This window comes from Scatophagus argus, chromosome 7, assembly GCF_020382885.2.
Source record: "Scatophagus argus isolate fScaArg1 chromosome 7, fScaArg1.pri, whole genome shotgun sequence".
Lineage (NCBI taxonomy): Eukaryota > Metazoa > Chordata > Actinopteri > Scatophagidae > Scatophagus > Scatophagus argus.
This window is the reverse complement of record NC_058499.1, coordinates 11,077,984-11,098,619: the sequence shown is the minus strand read 5'-3', so window position 1 is coordinate 11,098,619 and position 20,636 is coordinate 11,077,984. Positions and strand designations below refer to the sequence as shown.

The window sequence follows — 20,636 nt, the reverse complement described above, 5'->3', positions numbered from 1 at the left end:
AGATCTGAAATCTAGAGCCCCTAAAAGTCATGTTTGTGTTTTTGTTTCCATTTCTTTTCTTACGCAAATATGTAGCAGTTTCACTCTCGCATCGCGTTCCCGAATCAGGTTAAACTGCAATAAAGAGATGCTGAACTCTAAATACAGATGCAGTTTTGTCTACTTTACAGGAATAAAAGCATGTCCCACATTAATCAGACTTCAGACTTCCATTAGGGGATGAAATCCTTGTAGAGTGTGTGCAGGACGCATGTGTCCTGGAAATCTTTTTGTCTCTGTGGATACAGTATGCAGCTGGTGTCTAGTCCACTGAAAGAATTAAAGTATTGGGTGTCTGTCTGTTTGTCTTTCCGTCTGTCTACCTCCCTCTCGGTCATTTTTTTCCTCATTCTGCTTTGGCACAAAGCCACAGGGGCATACTTGTGACACTAACAGGCACCAGACAAGACACTGCACTCAGACAAAGACAGACGTGGGCATGGATGTCCTATTTAAGTATTATGCCTGCTGCCTTCTTGCTGCTGTTAGCTAAGCTTTTCCAGACCCGCATCAATCAGCTGCTCTGGGACCCTCTGGTCTGAGTCAGGATGGTGTGAGGAGCTAGCAGAGAGACAAGAGAGACAGACAGAGAAACATGACACATGTGGTGCTTCCCCCCAGAGGCTGGTTTGTGAACTGAAGAATTCTGACCTTTGTGGATAGATTTATTGAAAGCTAGGACAAGCTCTTGAGTGAGCGGTTTCAGTATCTACAGGCAAGGAAAAAGGTTAATAATCTAATAATTAATAATTGAGTGAATTTTTTTAAATGAAAGAAATAGATTATCTTATTTAGTAAATCTTGCTCATAAAGCTCTATGTCTTCTGTCCCTGTATGGAAAATCCTCCTATGCAACTGCTTTAATTTGAGCAGCTTTAATGAGAAGAAAGTTCAGTGTGGCTGCTGTGCTTCTAATAGATGGGGCTAATGCATGTTCGTACTGCAGATAAATTTATCAGTGTTCCTTTTGCTGATGACAGCCATTACAAATGAAGGAGCTGAAACAATGCCGTTGGTGCCACAGTTATAGCAGGCTCATGTGGAAGCATTTAAAGACTATACATTAGGCGCTGAGTGGCTGTGTTGCTGGACCTTGAGTTCTTTTCCTGGATTTGTGCAGCTCAAGCTGTTGAGATCTATAAAGTAGAATCAGTTTTGCATTGACTGGCATGAGAGACAGCGATTAGCGGGGCCCAGTTTCATGTTCTGTCTGAGAATCATCATGTCTGGGAGGAGGGAGGACGAGTCCTGCATGTCTCTTATACAGGAAGTCCATTAAAGGACCCTGTCTCACAAACACGCCAAGATTACATGCAGACATCGTCTGCTAGTGCAGTTGTAGGCATAGGTTTGAGTTTTAGATAGACAGTTTCTGCAGTTCCTGTGGCATCAGAGTTATATTAAGGCTGAGGCTTAAGTTAAACCTGGAAGGGAACTTTGTTAGAAAGACAACACCCAGAGGAGACAACTGTGCGTGTGTTTGTGTGTGTGTTCATGGCGTGCATGTAGTGTGTGGGTCCCTCCTGCACATCAGGATATTGCTGTCACTCTGTTAAAGGATCCGTCCCCTGTCACTAGCTTTATTGTCGTGGCACCATCCAAACTCAACCTTATTTTATTCAGACAAAAGCACTGTATGGTATCGCTGTTGTGGTGCATTATTTTAAAATGTTTAAATATCTTGGAATTCATCAGCATTTATTTCAAATAGAAAAAAAAACAGTTATCCAGAGATTCATCTGATTTTATCAATTACTTGTAGGTAGTCTGGCTTCTCTGCAGCATATTCAGCAGAACTATTTAACCTCATTGTTCCCTTCACTTTCTCCTATTGGGAGCATACTGTGATTTAGCCACCTTGAGATAACCCTGTTTACCATAAACTGCAGTGAACAGTGTCCTGTTAGACCAGAAAAACTACAAATCTTTGATGCGTGGGAACATAAACCACTTTAATTGTCCCGAAATTCTAGGTATTTTCAATTGCGAATAAGAAACAATTATTCTTGATGTTCGTGATCAGTATTTGTTTGTCTCCCGCAGGTAAAAACTGGGACCTCAGTGCTGCTCTAAATGATTACGAGGAGCTCAGACAGGTCCACACTGCCAACCTGCCGCAGGTCTTCAACGAGGGCCGCTACTACAGGCAGCCAGAGACACGTGACACGCCCACCCATGTCAGCAAGATCGACAGGCCGTGTGCACAGAAGCAGGAGGACAATGGCCAAGGTACGAGGGCCAACTCAACGCCGTATTTGTCACCTCATAGAGTTTTCTCTTTCTTCCCCCATTTCACACTCATCCATTCGATCTTCCCTTCTTGTCCCCACCAGAGAAGCGTCTGTCCCGCGGGATCTCCCACGCCAGCTCCGCTATTGTGTCCCTGGCGCGGCTGCAGGTGGCCAGCGAGTGTACCAGCGAGCAGTTCCCTCTTGAGATGCCCATCTACACATTCCAGCTGCCAGACCTCAGTGTGTACAGCGAAGATTTTAGGAGTTTCATAGAGAGAGACCTAATAGAGCAGTCCACCATGATGGCTCTGGAGCAGGCCGGTGAGAATAACAGGATATGTTATGATATAACACATGCTATTTCTAAATCTACTTCTCCTACTACTGATGTGAGATATGTAACAGAATTTTTTGCATGTCACTGTATTCTTTATCGAGACCACATTGAAATTCAGCACAAAGCAGCAGCAATGAGAAATGCCAGTAATGTAGACAGAGACATAGAGGGCGAGACTGAGAGTGAGACATAGGGACGTAGCAGATCAGAGAAGTAGCAGCATCTGGAAGCAAGACGACAACAAGTAATTCAAAGCATCCAGCATCCCACAAGGTTCATCTCCCAGCTGAAGCTTTGAACTCACAGAGAGAAACTAGTTAGTGAACTTTCTCTTCGCGGAGACGGCGGCAGCCGTGATGCTTTCCTCATTCCGTTCAAAGTCTCGAGACAATCAGTCATGAATACTAAGACACTTAAATATAATGACCTTCATATTTATGTATTTGATGAACACATAAAGATGTGCTATAGTCTTATCAATACATTTTCAGCAGTGCCTTTACTCAGCGGAAGATAGGATCTGATCTTGAGTGGTAAGTCGAGGATGTATAGTTGTCATGAATTTAATCCAAAATATACGCTTCACAAAAAGAGACACAAAATATGTAACTCTGCAATTCAGTAAAAGGTATGATGAAGTACAACAACTAGCTGTGTGTTGGCCTCACTTTATGGGGGGCTGGATCCCAATGGGCATGTGGATCATTCTCAGATCTAACACTGTAAAAACACACCGGGACGTAAAAGTAGTCATTGTTTGCAGAAAACAAAATTGGATATCTAAGGTGTGAAAAAATGGAAAATTGCACACAAGAACATCTGCACTGTGAGCCCAACTATACTGTGGTGTAAATCATTCAGGGTCTCTTCTGTGTTTACTGTTGTTAAATACATGATGGAGTCAGATCAGCCCAGGCTCACAGCAGCCTGGATAAAGCAGGGTTCTGTACCCAGGGCTGGGAAGCGGTCAGGGATCACAGACAGGGCGGCGATGGAGCAGAAACTGGAGATGCTGTAAAAGTGGAGCTGAAGAGGAAGATATTCAGGGTGTTTCTTTCGGAGACCGCTGGGTATTTGAGGGTGTGTGCATGCATATGGCCTGTGCTAATCATTGCTATTCAGGCTAATTATGGTTGTTGTCTAATTGTTCTCAATGGGCAGTTAGTAGAAGAGCCACACACTCTGACCACATCCTCCACATACATCATCTGAGCTGCCTGTTCACTGCATGTTCCCCCTTTGAGTCTTTAACGATGCAATACATCATCAGAAATAAAGCTTTCCTGAGCTTTTTCACGAATCTAACTCCTGAGACTTACTTATTTTAGTTTTTAGATTTCTGTCAGTTTATTTTCATTGCCTTTTCCGAGCTTATGCTTCTGGTTATGGTTTCTTTTCTTTGACTTCTTTTTAGTGAATTGTATTCTCCCCTTTATAGAGATGTTCGGCTGGGTGAGGAATAATGTTGTTGTTGGCCCGTAAAGGCCAGTGAGACATTGTAATGGACTATACAAATAATTTTGTCCTATCACCAATTTCCTTTGTTGGTGTTTCAGTTTGTGTAAATGATGAGCAAAATTGAAATTCAAATGAATTGAAAACATTTTGAGATAAGAGATTGTTAGAGTGTGTTTGCTCCCTTCTGGTTCTCAGTTTTGTACAGAATCCATGACCTCATTATATTTTCGTGCAGGTCGTCTGAACTGGTGGTCCACCATGTGCACCAGCTGTAAGAAGCTGCTTCCTCTGGCTACCACAGGGGATGGGAACTGCCTCCTGCATGCTGCCTCTTTAGGTGAGCCACTCCTGCACTCTACAGTATATTTAACATACAGTACGACCATAGCATCCATCCGGATTGATTTGTGTGAAACAGCTGTGTGACTGAGCATCACAGCTGTCTAATGACAGCGTGGAAGCTGCATCACAGCTGCTGAATCCAGGGAAGGGTGTGAGAAAGCAACGGTGAGAGGGAGGATATGAAGAAGGAGTGGAGGTAGATAACTGTCCTATTCATAGCAGAAGACCACCAGCTGCAGGGTTCAGTGGTATGACAGCATATTCAGGTCCCTGCTGAAGGAGACTCCCTAGTGTGAGGACTGCTGGAGAAGCAGACAGGCCGTTGGGGTTGGACGCACCAGAGCTAATGTAATCTACACTGACAGTCAGACAACTAGGGCCCTTTGATGAATGATGAAAGACATTTTAAGTTGAAGAGCTGAGGTGATCTCAGAATGATTTTAAAGGTGCAGCTAAGAAATCCAGGCATTGCTGTTGTATGTCTTTAGTCCTAATGTGCAGTAAAGGTGTTGTGTGTCTGTGTTGATCAGGGATGTGGGGCTTCCATGACAGAGACCTGATGCTGAGGAAATCCCTGTACACCATGATGAAGAGCGGAGCGGAGAGAGACGCTCTGAAGAGGAGGTGGAGGTGGCAGCAAACCCAACAGAACAAGGAGGTTGGCAGAGTGTCCATCTTAGCCCGCTGCACCTTCTTAATGCATCACATTCTCTTTCACTTACAACAAACAAGCTGAGGGCTGAGCTACTCATGACACCAGTACATAGCACTGGTTTTAGTTTTCTCACCGGGTCACACGTTTGGATTTTCATTGTGAGGAAAATAGTTTGTCTATGATATCAAGTGTGCATTAGTAGCAGTGCTGCTAATGCTGTCAAATCCTCTGCACTTTTCTCCCTTCTCTTGATGTTAATGGATTAAAGTATTTGCCAATCTGTTAGAAAAATGGTGTCACCAAAGATAGCTCAGGCAAAGAAGTAGTCCAGATGCTCATGTTTTAATAAATGCTCAAGGCACTCCTGTGGCCCAGTGATCTGAGATGCAACCCATGTAAATGCAGCGTCCTGGTTTGAATCTGGCCAGGGACCTAAGTTGCATGTCACGCACCTCTCTCTAATTATCCATTTTCCAGCCGTTTGTCAAACTATCCATCAACAGCAAAAGATATGATATATGCATAAAGCTCCAGGAGATAACCTATAGCGAAAATGAACGTTGATTGTGTGGGTGAGCATCAGCATGTGCTAATCAGGATTTCCATTTGCCGTGTGCTTGTGCAGTCAGGGCTGGTGTACACTGAGGAGGAATGGGAGAGAGAGTGGAACGAGCTGCTGAAGTTGGCCTCCAGTGAGCCTCGCACTCACCTCAGCAAAAACGGCAACACCAGCGGAGGGTAAGCTGTTGGACTCATGTCTGTCCCCAGAAGAAGACTACAAGCCCGCTCACTCTGAACTCCCAAGGGGCAAAACGTATTACTGTCCCTAAATCAGAAGTCCGGTAGCGTTTGCTCAGTGATCGTCGTGTAAGAGACCAGAGAGCGGCAGCAGCGAGTTGTGCGGCACTCGTCCCACATCACACGTCACAGCCCTCCCGCAGTGTTTTAATGCCTTGCGCGTTGAAACACCGCAGGAGGCGCACAGTTAAAACAAAAGTGACCTTCTCACTGAGACGGATTTGCCAGGGAAACTCAGTGTTCTCACTCGGACTGTTGCTCTTTCAAATTGCTTCCTGGATTTAATAACTCAGCTTGAGGCTCTCATGTGAGACTGTGCCATCTACTGGCTGACATTGGTATTAATCATTTCTGCAGCCTTCCATAAGCTGTGAGTTGCTTTGAGCTGCGGCAGGTGATGTGATACACACCACCCCCCCCTTTTGCGTAAACAACTGTAAGAGTGGGTTTATCTCAGGCTACAGAAGCAGATTGGAAACTAACTCTGGTTTCCTCCTCCTACGCACAGAAACCTTGTGGTTTGTCTCTTTGTTTCCATTTTCACTGAAATAAACATTTCACAGGTACACGCTGGGTATAGCAACCAATCTGGTGGAGGAAGTAACTTTTTAAAATGAATAGAAAGACTCATTGATATGTCTGCTGCAAATTGACAGGCCATTTATATACTTTATCATTTAAGCAGGTTGTGGTTGGTTGTTCTGTCTTTTTACATGAATTCACTGTCATTTATGCCAGTCTTGACTCGTCCATCGTGAAGCCCTTTATCACTGCAAATATCCCATTAAAGAGCATAATTTGCTCATTTAGCCTGGCGGGTTAAACCTCTTGTTGAGTTTGAATGTAATACTGTAATCAGGTTAGTGATGTCTGATGGTTCTAGTGTGAGAAGGGCCCCTAAATAGGATGTGTGGGAATCACATATTAAGAGGCTCTTTATTAGAGTAAATTTGGCTGTGTGGCTGTTTGTGTGGCTGACAACTTAATTGTTGCACATCCTCTGGTTCCCTGGTGGTTGCATGCCTGAGAGCTCTGCCTCTGATTTTTCTCTCCCTCCCTGCCTCAGTCTCTCTTTCATGCAAACACGTTTAAACAGATGGATCTTCGTACATTGTTGTCCTGGTCTGTTTAAGATAGCCTGAGGGCAAAGTGGATCCAAGCGGATCGAGTCAGATTATGATCAGTAGGAATGTTTAACATTTTGGCTGCTTTTTGTATCAATCTTTACCAATTCAGGAAATTGTCGCAGTATCCCATAATCCCACTGTATCACATGTTTTTTTGCAGGGTGGATAACTCTGAGGATCCGGTCTATGAGAGTCTGGAGGAGTTCCATGTGTTTGTGCTGGCCCATGTGTTACGCAGGCCAATTGTAGTGGTGGCTGACACAATGCTCAGAGACTCAGGAGGAGAAGGTAGACTAACAACACCATGGCTCGATCTTCTACATTACAGTGGGGTGACTGACACTCGATAATGGTGTTCTGACCGAATTCCAGCGTTTGCTCCCATCCCATTTGGCGGGCTCTACCTGCCTCTGGAGGTGCCACCAAGCCGCTGTCACTGCTCCCCTCTGGTCCTGGCCTACGATCAGGCTCACTTCTCTGCGCTGGTGTCAATGGAGCAGAGAGACCAGCAGCGAGAGCAAGGTAAGCCACAATACATCAGCACTGCAGTAGTTAAATTAGGTAGCCTTTGCTTTTAAACTTTAAGTGGGGGAGGTTGCAAGAGTGAGGGCGAGTGGTCTGCCTGTCCTGCCAGAGGTGAATAATGCATAAGACAGCAGTCTAATTACCTGTGATCCATTATTAAAACAGGCGAGTTGGCAGCAGGAACCAGGGAGTGGCCAGTGTGGAGGGAAAACAGACAGCAGGCTCTTTCCTTTTGACTTATTGAGCATCGACCAAGTCATTCAAGCCTGTATGTTACTGTATCTCCACATCCCCCCCCTTCCCCATGTTTTCTGCGTTTGCCTCTTTCACATGACTCTGTCACACAGTGCCGTGTGGAGCATACTGACTGTGTTAAGTTGTGGTGAGAGTGTGTTGATTTTCCGTTTTGTTGAGTGACTCTTTGTTTTTGTCTTGTTTTGCCCATTCAGATGCCAGTGTTCCCACTCCGGATGCGTTGCTTATTCTCGAGGTCAGAGTAATCCTCACATGGAGTTCCTTTAATTGACAAACAGAGAGGATCTCCTTGACAACCAGTCTTAGTAGTCACAGCACTCCTCTGTATCTGACTCAGTGGGTGGAACTCGCTTGTCATTTGCGTGGGCAGCTGGCCAGCTCTGTCTCTTTTTCTCACTCTTAAATACAGGCACACTTGTGCAGACTGTTTCTTTGTTCCCCTCTCTGTCTTCCTCTATCCCTTGTGCTTTTCCGAGTATGTTGGGTCCTATTCTCAGACCTGTAAACACCAACCTAGTTATTACGTCTGGGTACGACCACTGCAGACTAGCAGACGGACATGATTACTAACCTGCCATCCCTGCCCTGGAGTCATTCCCTTTAATGCCAGCAGCGCATCAAAGCTGGCCTACTCCACAGCCCGTAACTATTCAGCACTCCCACTTCAGTTTGTTTCAGTGGGCAAGAGGAGGGTTCTCTTTTTGTCCACCAGATGGTGCATATGTCCAAAGAACCCACTGCAGCTCGATTACAACACCACCGCATGACTGTACTTTTACGTTTTTGGTACACTGTGTCCTGGGTTAGGTTCAGAGTGCGTTTTGTCTGCAGTCTCTCTCCAATATGTTCTGAAAACACTAGCAGGTTTAGCTTGGTGCACTTGGATGCCATGCGATGACTCATATTACACCATAAGGATCCAAATATGTGCTTGCCAGGTTGTGTTTTTCTGCAGTTTTACATTTGTATGGTTGTGTGTTTTTATATGATGTTATTAGAAAAGATTGTTTGCATTTTCTTGTCATTTCTGAAGTTGGCTTAAGTTGGCTGTTGGCTGAACAGATGTCAAACAGACAGACAGACCGACAGACCTAATGTTCCACTGCCAATCAGGACAGAGTAGCCCCAGCCGGCCCCTAAGCCCTGACACCACATCACCACATATGGGCAGGGTCCCGGGCCGCTGGGGCCCCAACAAATCCAACCCTCTCTCCTGACAGTCAGGCCAATGTGCAGACTTCTCAAATCGAGGGTTACTCTCAGTTTCCCCCAGCATGGTGAACGGCACCCGAGAGGCTCTTGGCTCTGTGTGTGTTCAGGTGCTGGAGGCTGAGTTAGAATACTGGCTCTTTCTTCAGCGCTCTATGGAAGATTGTACAGTAACTTGATTCTAAATCACACTGACACACCACGCTACTGCTGCCCTTTTTATTGCCTGCTTGTATGGCTCTATTGATGGTCAATAGTGGGAAAAAAGAAAACAACAAGGGACGGGGTGACTGAAGTCAGAGGTTATTGCAAAGGCTCAAAACTTTTTTATTTTGCCTTTTTCTTTTCCTAGTGGCTTTTTGGCATAAGGTAGTCAGGTGAACCCAGATTTTTGTGCAAGCTGGTATGTTTTCTGTCAGCCTATTGCTGCTCACCTGCTGTGTAATCATGACTGACTCCTCAGTAGACGCCGCTGGCCAGGTCTTTTATCAGCTTGTTTGTGCTCCTGTGGTTAAATGAGTGGAACTGGACCTGTTGAGAACTCTGGAGCTATTTCAAGCTCTGGTTCCAACACCAAAACACTTCCAGGTTTTCTTTGGCATCCCGTCATCGACCCAGTAACACCCATTTGAATGAAGTACTTTTACACCTTTTACACAAAGACCACCTACATAACAGTGGAGTGTAACCATCCAGCTCTGAGCAGGTTTCACTCCCCTATCTATAAAAGGCACCCAGTGTATTACACCCCATGCTGTCGGCATAATTACATCAATATGGCGATGAGAATTAAAATGCTATTTGTTGTGGTATTATGTGTTACTTCAAATGTGATGCGTTGTAATTACAAACATGGTTCGGCTGTTAAAATCTGCGGCAGAAAAGCTCAGACTTGTTTATATGCATGACTGCTGTTTACTCTGGTGAATTGGGCCCTTTAAGTCTGCAGCTGTGCAAAGTGACCAAAGTCAGGAATTCAAATTTGTGTATTTTCCAGACAGTACAAATTGTTCTTGAATCGCAAAATAGAGGAAACATTAGCTCAGTGTTGCTTGTAGTTGGCTTAAAAGAGGAGAAAGACTCTTCTCTCTTTCTGCTGTCATGACACGACACATGATGTACTTGTCCTGATCATTTTGCAACAGCTTAGAAAAGACAAAGCAAAGATATTTACATCCAATCAAATTATGTGAATAAATACTTAGATAGGTTATCTACCTCATTTCATCTGTTTCCTCACAGGTTGCAGCCCAGTTTCCTCCCCCAAACTGTCTGCCCCCCCCCCCCCACACACACACAAATGAATCAAAGTTGCAAACTGAGCAAGGAGAGGCGGGCGAGCTGCTATGTTGCTGAGTACACAGCTTGCATACCACAGAGAGCTATGATGTCACCCATGCATAAGCTATGGGAATCGGTCATTCAAGGACAACCAAACAAAGCTGCCAACAGGGATAGTAAATACATTACAGCACACTTTAGTCCCCCAGAGCTCAATTGGCAGTGTTGAATCTCTGAATCTGGATCAGGCCCAAGTGGCAACAACAGCACATACACTCACACACACAGCACTTTGGAATGGCGAGAAAGGAGGACAGCTGCATCGTGGGAGCCAGAACGCCACCTCACAGACCTCTGCTGCCTGCTGCATGACCCAAGTGGGAACTGAGTGGGAGCTGGTTCACTGTCCCCTGTCTGTCTGTCTGTCTTTGTGTATGTGTGTTTATGATTATGACTGAATTTTTCTGGGCAAGAGTGTTCCTGGAAAGAGCCGCCTTTAAGAAAACCTTTCTTTTTTTCCCCTCCCCGTTTTCAGTGTTGCCATGCCACTGCTCTCATTACTGTTTTTCTCTGTGGCTACAGACTCTAGTCATGCCTTTTTTTAGGCTGACGGTGTAAAATGCATTGTAATTTGCAGGAGTGAGGCAAAGGCAACCTTGACATCTTGGGTCAAGATTTCTGGACGATGTCTTATTTGTCTGCAGCGTTATTAGCGATAAATATACTCAGCTGAGGGAATTTGTTTGCTTAGCAACTATTGGTGTCAGATAGATATAAATAAGCGATAATCTCAGTAGTGTTAAATGTGCTAGCGTGGGTGTGGCGACACTAATTCTGTTTTAAGAACTCAAGGCATCATCACAATGCATGTACCACTGGTGTTTTGACACTTTGCATTCTTAATCCGTTGATTTGCACCTATGTAGAGACACTCTAAAAGAGACGGGAAGACAAAAGCAAATGACCTGTAGTTTTTATCAGGGACAGAGGAGCAGCCCTTGCTGTTGGTATCTGTGTCTCTATGAAGCAGAGCAGCCTATTGGCAGTGGAAGAATTGATGAGACAGGGAGGAGACTGTATCTTCCATCTGGGGCTGACAGCGAAGGCTGGAATGTCCTCAGCCCGAACAGCCTGCCTCTCTGCTGTCATGTGGACAGCAGCCCCCACACTAGGTAGCCTGAGGAGAGCTGTCATGTGGGCCAGTGGGGTCTAGCTAGTCCTCCTCACACTCTTGTTTTGAAAGGCAGCCATGCACTTTCTCACACTAACACGTACACACCTGCACTGTGCACGTACAGTAAGTAGGCCTCCCGCGAGAGGAAGCCCGGGTGGGTGTCTGGTTTATGTTCTGTGTCCAATGATTAATGTTGAAAACCTCTTCCTGCTTGTAAGTAGCTGATCATATCAGCTGTGTATGAATGAAATTATTTCAGCACTCCTGCTCTTATTGTGCACCGCTGTGCCTGATTGCACTCTGTTATTAAACCAAATCATCATGTTCAACCTTGATCAACTGTAGAGCTTCTCAGGTTCAATGTAAATGTCAAAGTTCAATGGTTAGAAGCATCATAATATGAGAACCCAGGTTAGCCAAACAGATTTAAACCTGCATCAGAGTTTACAGAGTGACTTCCTGGTTCAGCTTTGACCTGCCACACTTCCCACGGTAATGAATGCTCAGTTTTCTTGGGTATCCAGGGATTACTACCAACATTTAAAGTACACTCACTTTGCCTTTACCTCCACATAAAGTGGTTTAGATAATTTGGATAACTTGTTGACTTGTTTAAAACACTTGTTCTTCCTGCCCTATCAGACTTTGCTGTAGCAATGTGGTTGTGTTCTCAAGATCTCAGTAATATCTCTGCTGAGTGCAGTGTTGTTATTGCTGAGAGGAAAGATGGCTAAGAAAATAAGTAATTAGACCCAATTTGAGAATTAAAAATAAATTGCTGACCTTGAAAAATTTAGAAGCCATTCTTCAGTTTTCAGACGTATCAAGTGATCCTTACTCAGTTTTTTTTTTTTTTAAGAGGACTTTAAGGGCGTCTCAAAAATTGGGATAGAAAGTCCATCCTTGACAATGGACACAGTAATTAACAAACAGTCTCACCACACGTTCCACTAAATAGCTGTTTGGAGCTTTAGATTACACGAGATGATAGAATTGTATGCTCCACAGCAGCTGAGTACATTTTTCCTTTATTTTTCTTCCCCATGGAAATGGTATGTAAGACTGGTGACATTTGACTAGACAAGCCAATATAGTAGCTGCAGAAGACTAGAATATGGTCCAGTCTGTGTTATAAGAGGAGCTATCAAGTTAAAGCTTTTAAAAGCCACAGCTGACTGGGGCCCTTCTCTGTCTGGATGAGTCAGGCTGAGTGATACTCACCGGTCACGGTCACTTCTCTGCCTGAAAAATGGATGGCATATAGAATACACCCACAGTATACATTACCCCACACTGACAGGCATGTGGGATAATTAACATGGCTTTATTCTAGTGTGTCATTATGGTGTCACTTTAGCTCTGACATCGCGATAGCCTTGTGAGGGTGAACGTGTTGCGTGCAACGCCTTGTCCGGTGGCAAAGCCAGACCAAACTAACCTTCTTATAATCTCATCTCTTCCAGCTGTTATCCCTCTGACTGACTCGGAGCACAAGCTGCTGGCGCTCCATTTTGCCGTGGACCCTGGCAGGGACTGGGAGTGGGGGAGGGACGACAATGATAATACCAAGCTCGCCAAGTAAGTCCTGTATAGTATATCACAGGGTGTTGATGCTTATCAACCAAGCACACACACAGGCGCTGACTATGAAAGCAGTCCCATGAAGGGTGAGAGAGTAAAAACTGCAGGCCGAGGCATTTCTGTTAGTCTACCCAAAGGGCTGTATGTGGGGGATTTAACTCTGATTACGCGCTCTGGGCTCAGGTCACTTCAAAGAGTGAGCAGAAAGAGAACAAATTGTGAGTCACGTCACTCATCCAAAGGGTTTCCCAGGACTGGCCTCACTGAAGCAGCAACAGCCTCTCTGACTTTAGGAAAGAGTTTATGTAAGGGTTTCTGTTTCACATTCCTGACAGTCCAGGGGTTAGCTTATTTTTTGATAAGCTGCAGTATGAATAGTACAGATATACAGAGAAAGTATATCTAATACTAATACCACCTCTTTAAATTACCCTAAATTCATCACTGGTGAAATTCGTGAAGTTGAATAGATATTATACATATGCCGTTATGTTTTGTTAAAAATTTTTCGTCACATGTCAGTTGTGTCATAGGACTGCTTATTTGTTAATTTGTGGACACATGTTCTCCTGCAGTCTCATCTTGTCTCTGGAGGCCAAACTCAACCTGCTGCACAACTACATGAATGTAACATGGATCCGAATTCCATCTGAAACAAGGGTAACTTCTCACACGCATGTCTTGTTCGTCGTGGTTGATTCAGCTCCTCCCTTCCAGATGTCATTGAAACCACCAGTTCAGCCAATCAATTTTATGTACTGTCAGGGTGCAATCATCTCAGGCGTCCATGTGTTTGTAATGATCATGAGTCATCAGACCATTATGGGTTATTTGGGAGGAATATTTTCTTGGTTAATTTGTCTGGAACAAATTAATTTTGTCTACATTGGGAACCTTTTAAAGCTCATCAATCGTTAACTAGATTTTGAAACGTCCCTTCAATGTCATGTCACTGAAGCATCATTGTTTTTTGTGCTATGTTCTGTGTTTTCTTCACTGCTGTATGTGTTGGTGTGTGTCTCTATGCAGGCTCCCTTGGCTCAGCCAGAGTCTCCCACAGCCTCTGCAGGTGAGGATGTCCAGTCTCTAGCTGAGTCCATGGACTCTGACCGCGAGTCTGTCGGCAGCAACTCGAACGTCAACAGCGGCAAGCCCAGCAAGGAGAAGGACAAAGAGAAGCAGCGCAAGGACAAAGACAAGAGCCGGGCTGATTCTGTAGCCAACAAACTAGGTAGTTTCAGCAAAACCTTGGGAATCAAGTTGAAGAAGAACATGGGAGGTCTGGGTGGTCTTGTGCATGGCAAAATGAACAAATCTAACTCTGGCTCAGGTCGTAGTGGGGAGAATGGAGGAGAAAAGGCAAAGAAGAAGGAGTCTAAGGCATCCAAGGGAAGCAAGGAGGAGTCAGGCCAGTCAGCCAGCTCCACCTCTTCTGAGAAGGCCACTAGTCCCTCCCCTACAGACAGAGACAGACCCTCTAGCTCTTCCCCCACTGAGAGACAGGATAACGGAGGGAAAGTCACAGGGGACAAGACGCTGGAAAACTGGAAATACAGCACCGATGTCAAGCTCAGCCTCAACATCCTGCGGGCTGCCATGCAGGGCGAACGGAAGTTCATTTTTGCAGGCCTCCTGCTCACTAGCCATCGACACCAGTTCCACGAGGAAATGATCAGCTACTACCTGACCAACGCCCAGGAGCGCTTCAGCCAGGAGCAGGAGCAGAAGAGGAAGGAGGCTGAGAAGAAGCCTGCCATCACCAGTGAGGTGGCTGTGAAGAAACCTGAGCTTGAGAGTGTCTTCCAGAGGGAGAGATCAGACAGCTCGCCTCCAGAGAGCTGCTCTCCCATCCTGCCCCACCACACCCACACCTACAACCACAACTCTCAGCCCCCACTGGGTCTCAAGATGCAGGGCAGGAACAGTCCCACTCCCGTAGCCCCTCCAGTCTCTGTCCCAGTCCCTCCTCTCACCCCACCAACAGCCTCCCACCATGTCTCCCACCCTGCCCCAGCCCCTGCGCCTTACTCCTCCCCCAGTATTGGTGCTAAGCGACCTGGGCCCGTTCCTGTGTCCGCCCACTACAGCCATACACCGCCCATCCAAAGGCACAGCGTGATTCACTTACAAGATGTCAACATGCAATCCTCCATCTTCCAAGATGAGCCCTATAAGCCTGTGGTGGGTACCCTAAAGACATGCGCCACCTACCCCCAGCAGAACCGCACACTCTCATCCCAGAGTTACAGCCCTGCTCGCCTGTCTGGGGTCCGCACTGTTAACACCATAGAGACCCTGTCCTACAACATGCCTGGTGAACACAAGTCCCACACCTACACCAATGGATTCGATGCGGGAGACATTCAGGACTGCCTGGAGTTTGCTGATGAGGACAACTCATCTCACACCTGGCTCAACCAAGACAAAACCAAAGGGCGGAGCTCTGGAAGCCCTTTGTACTGCTTTCAGCAGCGCCGCTGCAAGAGGGAGAACTGCTCCTTCTACGGTAGGCCAGAGACAGACAACTACTGCTCCTACTGCTACAGGGAGGAGTTGAAACGCAGGGAGAGAGAGAGCAAAGTGCAGAGGCCTGCATAGCCATCACAGCCACTTAAGCCACTTGTCAGCAAGGCCGCCGGAGACTTGAGGAAACTACACCATCTGCACTCTGCATTTAGAATAACATGGTGGCAAACATTTTCCTATTTTGTTGAAGAATGCTCTTGTATTCCTGTCACCCTTCCCTTGTTAGTAAAGATTATTACTTTATGGTGAGGGAAGCAGACCTTGAAACAGTGAGCAGCTTTGGCCAGAAATTGTGCTATTTTGTTCTGGGTTTTTTGTTTGTTTTTTTTTTCACCTGACTCATTGAACTTAGTCTTTTACTTGTTTTAGAGTAAAAGTCATCTCTCTGTGATGTAAATTTCTGTATGTGAGGGAAAGCTCTTTATTTTCCAAAGTACAAAAGGAACATTTTAGCTCTTTTAATCAGTTTGAATGCAATACCTCTGCTTGGTTCTTCAAAGTCTCTGTGGAAAATTTGTAGTTGTTTTGCAATCAAAAGAAATTTAATGGGAGATCAATATTAGACTTTAAAGCAATAAATTGGTGATTTTTGCTACACCTTCTCCCAATTTTGTCTATGCACCAATAATATAGTTACTGTAGGTTAACTGTGTCTTGTAAATTGTAAAGGATTGTCACGGTGTGCTTTTGTAAACAAATTTGAACTACAGGAATTAAAATATGTAAGCATTATAGATCGTAATGTTCAATTAGGTTGAAATGTAAAACTATCTCATTTGTTAAGTGTTCTTTTGTTCTTACCACGGTGCAAAGGTTTGCTGTGTCAGAATTGGACTCAAAATATTGTGCATAAGATATCATTTCACACGTTTGCCTGTAGTTGACATCCTAAAGACCACAAACACTGCCAGACTGGCTTCTTTAAAAAAAACAAAAACAATTCTGATTCAAAATTTTCAAAATGTTCTTTTTGTGGCAAACACCGAACAGTGTGCATAAGACGAATCGCTTTTCAAATATGCAGTGTTTATGGTGTGTTTCTCCCAGTCGCCTGTTAACTACTTTATACGGTCAGTGTGTTAGATGAGAAGAATTGTGGATAGTGAGAGCAAGCTGATGCGTATTTGTCTGAAGTGTGATTATACGTGTCTGTTCCCCCCTACACACACACACACAACATGATGTGCAATCATGCTATTAGCACTATGTGGTGACCTGCTGTATAGATGTGTCACCGGTCCAGTGTGAGATTGTCCGTTCTTCTTCCATATCTAGAGGCCGTTAAAAGAAGCACCTGCTGCTAAGAGCACCTCAAGCCTTTGTGATCATCAGTGCTTTAACCAATCAGTGGGTTTTTAAAACCCTGGGCCTCCAAGTGCTTTTTGCTCATTCGACATGACAACTGTAAAGACGCAGTGTTTGTGTTGCTGTTTGTTCTGGTGATGCTTGGATAATGTACCATGCTGTCCTTAACTAAGTGTGTCCTGGCCAAGGATGTCCACTGCTCCCTGGGTTCGCTTCTGTCTCTCTCCTTTACACACTGCAGTGTTGCTCCTCTTTGTTTCTATGTGACCAGTTCATGGACTCTCACCATGTTAGGACTGTAACATATGATTTTGTATTCCTTTAAGAGTTTTACACTACTTTAAATTATTAATTTGCACATTAGGTACAAATGTAAATATAAAAAAAATAGTTTATTGTTACAAACATGGTGTGTCTGCGTCTTTTTTCCTTCAAGCAGGTCATCATGAGAAATCATGAGATAACAGATGACAGGATTTTGTTGCAGTTTATTAGAGATTGTGTTTAGGTTTCTCTTGGGCCACATATGCACACTACAATACGCTGTTCTGCTATCTATTTGCCATCACCTTCTCTGTTTTCTAGTGATGGCCAAAAGCAAATGATAAAAAGTTGAAGTTATATTAATTTACAATATCATTTTTAATAATTTAATGATGCAATGTTGGAGAACTTAAATAGTCAAAATTGATTCAGAAGAGACCAAAATATCCAGATTTTTTGTTGCAAACGTGGGTCATACTCAGAAAGAGGCCAGACCCTCCAGTTCCCATAATGCAACTCAGTAGTTTCTGTTGCTGCCTGGTCATTTAAACCCGAGTTTGTAACACAGTTTTTCTATTATAAAAAAAACAAATTGAAGTCTCCAAGACTATCTGACTGTCGCTGTGACACCACTTTTTTTCAGGCTTCACAAAACCTCCCCATGATGATAAAGCTGATTTTTGTGTGCAAAATCAATGCAGTGCCCTTTTAAGAGACTATCTGAATTCTGTTGGTCACCCATAAGACCATGGAAAAACTTTAATCCCGTGTCAGCTTTTTGAATGAGTTGGAAAAAAAACGAATATAGGGGTAAATTTCCTCCAAAATCAGTCTGAGGTTGCAGAGTTGAGATTCTTAGGAGTGAACTGCCAAGTAGGGCAGTATTCCAGACTGAGAACCGTAACTCTGCCTTATCCCTCCAGAGACCCTCCCACACTGGCAGGCGGATTGGTGCCACATAGAGAAACAGGCTTTCAAAAAGCAGCAGAAAATCTGCAAGTGCTTTCATGTGAAGTGCCCCCCCCCCCCCCCCCAATCACAGCAATGGTTAAATCTGTTGAGGGCTTGCAGCATGTGAGTATGGGCCAAACAAATGGTATGAAACACAATGTTAAAATGACTCAGAGAGACATATAATGATTAATGTAATTACAGTCTAATTTAATCTTCAAATCCACAGTCTGCACAGCAGCAGCTGACTGAGTTGGTGGAGTGAGAGTGCGGAGATGGTTGCTTAGTGGGCAGCAGCCTTTTATGTGTGGGTTGAATTGCGTACTTGTGACTGAGCGTACAGTCTCGTGACTGAGGCAACAGTGTGGGTTAGAATCACTTCTTCAACTATTTTCCCAATGCCTCAGGTCACATTTGTGGACTACAGCTGCTGATAATATGGAATGACTTGTTAGGTTTTGAAGATGAACTATATCTCCACGTGATGTCTGATGTTAGTCACACAACAGCACACGAGGGCCCCTTTCTCCCGATCCTCTTGTACTTCCATAACAAGTACTGAGTGAGACAGAGTGCATTGTCTTCTTTCTTGGCTCCCCTTTTCCTCAGAATTTCCTTTGAATTTGCATGAAGGACCTCCCTTTGCTTTTCCGAGCAACAAAGAGCTCTATGAGACATGCAGCAGTTGTTTGGCAGGCCTCTCATCCTCTCAAACAGCACAGAGCAGCCTCCATGATGTCAAATTCACTCAACTCATTTCAAACCAAGACTTACACAAAATAATAATAATAAAAAACAAAACACAAGGAAAGAGATATTCTAATCCGCCTTTCATTTCCTTTTCAGATGCATCTGTCTCCTCCCTCACATAATCAGAACCCATCAGAGGCTTTAACACAACACAGTAGTTCATAAATATTTATTTTTATGGTAAGCAGTTGTCTCATTAAGACAGTGAAATTAAAACATGGGACAATTAAGAACATTCATGGGTATATAAACTGAATATTTAGATCTTCTTCACTGTATTATCATCATCCATTCTCTTCAACTGGATTGTAAGCACTCGACCTGACAGAATGTACAGTGCTGTTGTGTTTTAAGAAGGTTGTTGGCTTTGATGCCTCCGCTGCAGTAATGCCTACCCCCCCTCCAACCCCACCGCCGCCACCACCACCAACACCAACACCAACACCACCTCCCTTAGCTAAGCCTTGTTCTCAGCCAGTGCCAGCCTCCAATATCTGAGCTCATCCCACCCGCTCTGCAGGATCTAGCGCCAGCCCTGCCATGCACTGCACTCGAGAGTGGGTGGCATCACATGGCCCTTCAGCCTGCCTTCTGGGGCTTGGCATGAAGGGAAGAGGGACGTACAGACACACACACACAGGCCTCTGTGTGATTAGGACCACTGCGGCTACTGCTGACCACATCTCTCCCTCTTTTTTTTTTGCGGATTAATTCCACTGAGTCTTAAAGTCAATGATGCCCACACACCTCAGTAGAGCACAGACCCTTTCCAGCCCACAAAGCCTCCCACGCTCTAAACTCTTTGAGCGTGTCTACGTTGGGTGCACCAATCAGCGATGGGTAAGACCACCCACCTGCCCACCCACCGCCTCATCCTCATCTTCCATCTCTCTCTCTCTCTCTCACTCACGCTGTATTATACTTTCCCTCACAGTAACAGAAAGTGGAAGTCAGAGTAACTCATGATTGAAGTTCTGGACAAATACCTGAGAATACTTGGTGTACAGAACTGCACCTGGAGACTGGGCACTCAGGAGGAGCTGAGAATCCAAAGAAAAGGTGTGACTGAAGAGATAAATCAGTCAAACTGAAACCACCTCCTCCGCCTCCACATCCTGTCTGCAGGGTGATACCGGCAGAGATGTGCTCTTACTGCTCATAGAACTGTTTGTACTTTGCCCCACATCTGCAGCAATATAGCTCACTACAAAGGGGGAAATGTCTCATCTTGAGAATAAACATGTGACTGAAAGATACGCAAGCCAGAGATAATGTGTGTCTCACCCACACAACCAGCAAAACCCGAGATATTTAATGTAACACAGTGCAATTTGAATGATTTGGCTCAGTTGGTGGTCTGTAGAAGGACTGTAGTGAGGCTTTGCTGTTGCATGATCAGGTTAAATATAAACACATTAAAAAAAACAGCTTTGCAGAAGTCCTTCATGTTGCCAAATAAATATGAAAAACAAGCTCTGGGAACACGCCGGCTGTGACTGCACACCAAATTGTGTGGTGGTGCCAGGGGTGGCAGCTTGTCTGTTCGCGTAGCATGGTGGTAGCACCAACCTGCCCGGAGATTGGAGCTGTACAGATTGAGCAAGGAGAACACCAGGCTCCTCATCAAGAATTTTAATGCCTTCGTTCTTCCTCTTCCTTCCTGTCTCACTCCACATTGCGTGATTCACTGTGAGCAGGAAAGGCCACGCCTGTTATCTCGGCTGGTGTTGGTGGGCGTACTCAGCTTAAGAGATGTTGGCAATGACTTTGCAGAGCAGCAAATGCACATGGAGTGAGAAACTCAGCTTTACGTGTGTCACATGAAGTT

The 20,636-nt window shown here is 44.8% G+C and overlaps 1 protein-coding gene across 2 annotated transcripts in view; it reads left to right on the top strand.

The window, feature by feature from the left end:
• otud7a (OTU deubiquitinase 7A) overlaps positions 1-17,250 on the top strand; it is a 35,873-nt gene extending 18,623 nt beyond the window's left edge. For both annotated transcript variants that reach the window (XM_046393378.1, XM_046393379.1), the window contains 10 exons: positions 2,083-2,268; positions 2,373-2,591; positions 4,301-4,402; positions 4,938-5,065; positions 5,688-5,800; positions 7,148-7,275; positions 7,360-7,509; positions 12,895-13,009; positions 13,588-13,672; positions 14,042-17,250. In XM_046393378.1, coding sequence (XP_046249334.1) covers positions 2,083-2,268; positions 2,373-2,591; positions 4,301-4,402; positions 4,938-5,065; positions 5,688-5,800; positions 7,148-7,275; positions 7,360-7,509; positions 12,895-13,009; positions 13,588-13,672; positions 14,042-15,610 — 2,795 coding nt within the window. In that variant the 3' untranslated portion in view covers positions 15,611-17,250. The remainder of the gene's footprint in view (positions 1-2,082; positions 2,269-2,372; positions 2,592-4,300; positions 4,403-4,937; positions 5,066-5,687; positions 5,801-7,147; positions 7,276-7,359; positions 7,510-12,894; positions 13,010-13,587; positions 13,673-14,041) is intronic.
• Positions 17,251-20,636: the final 3,386 nt, after the last annotated feature.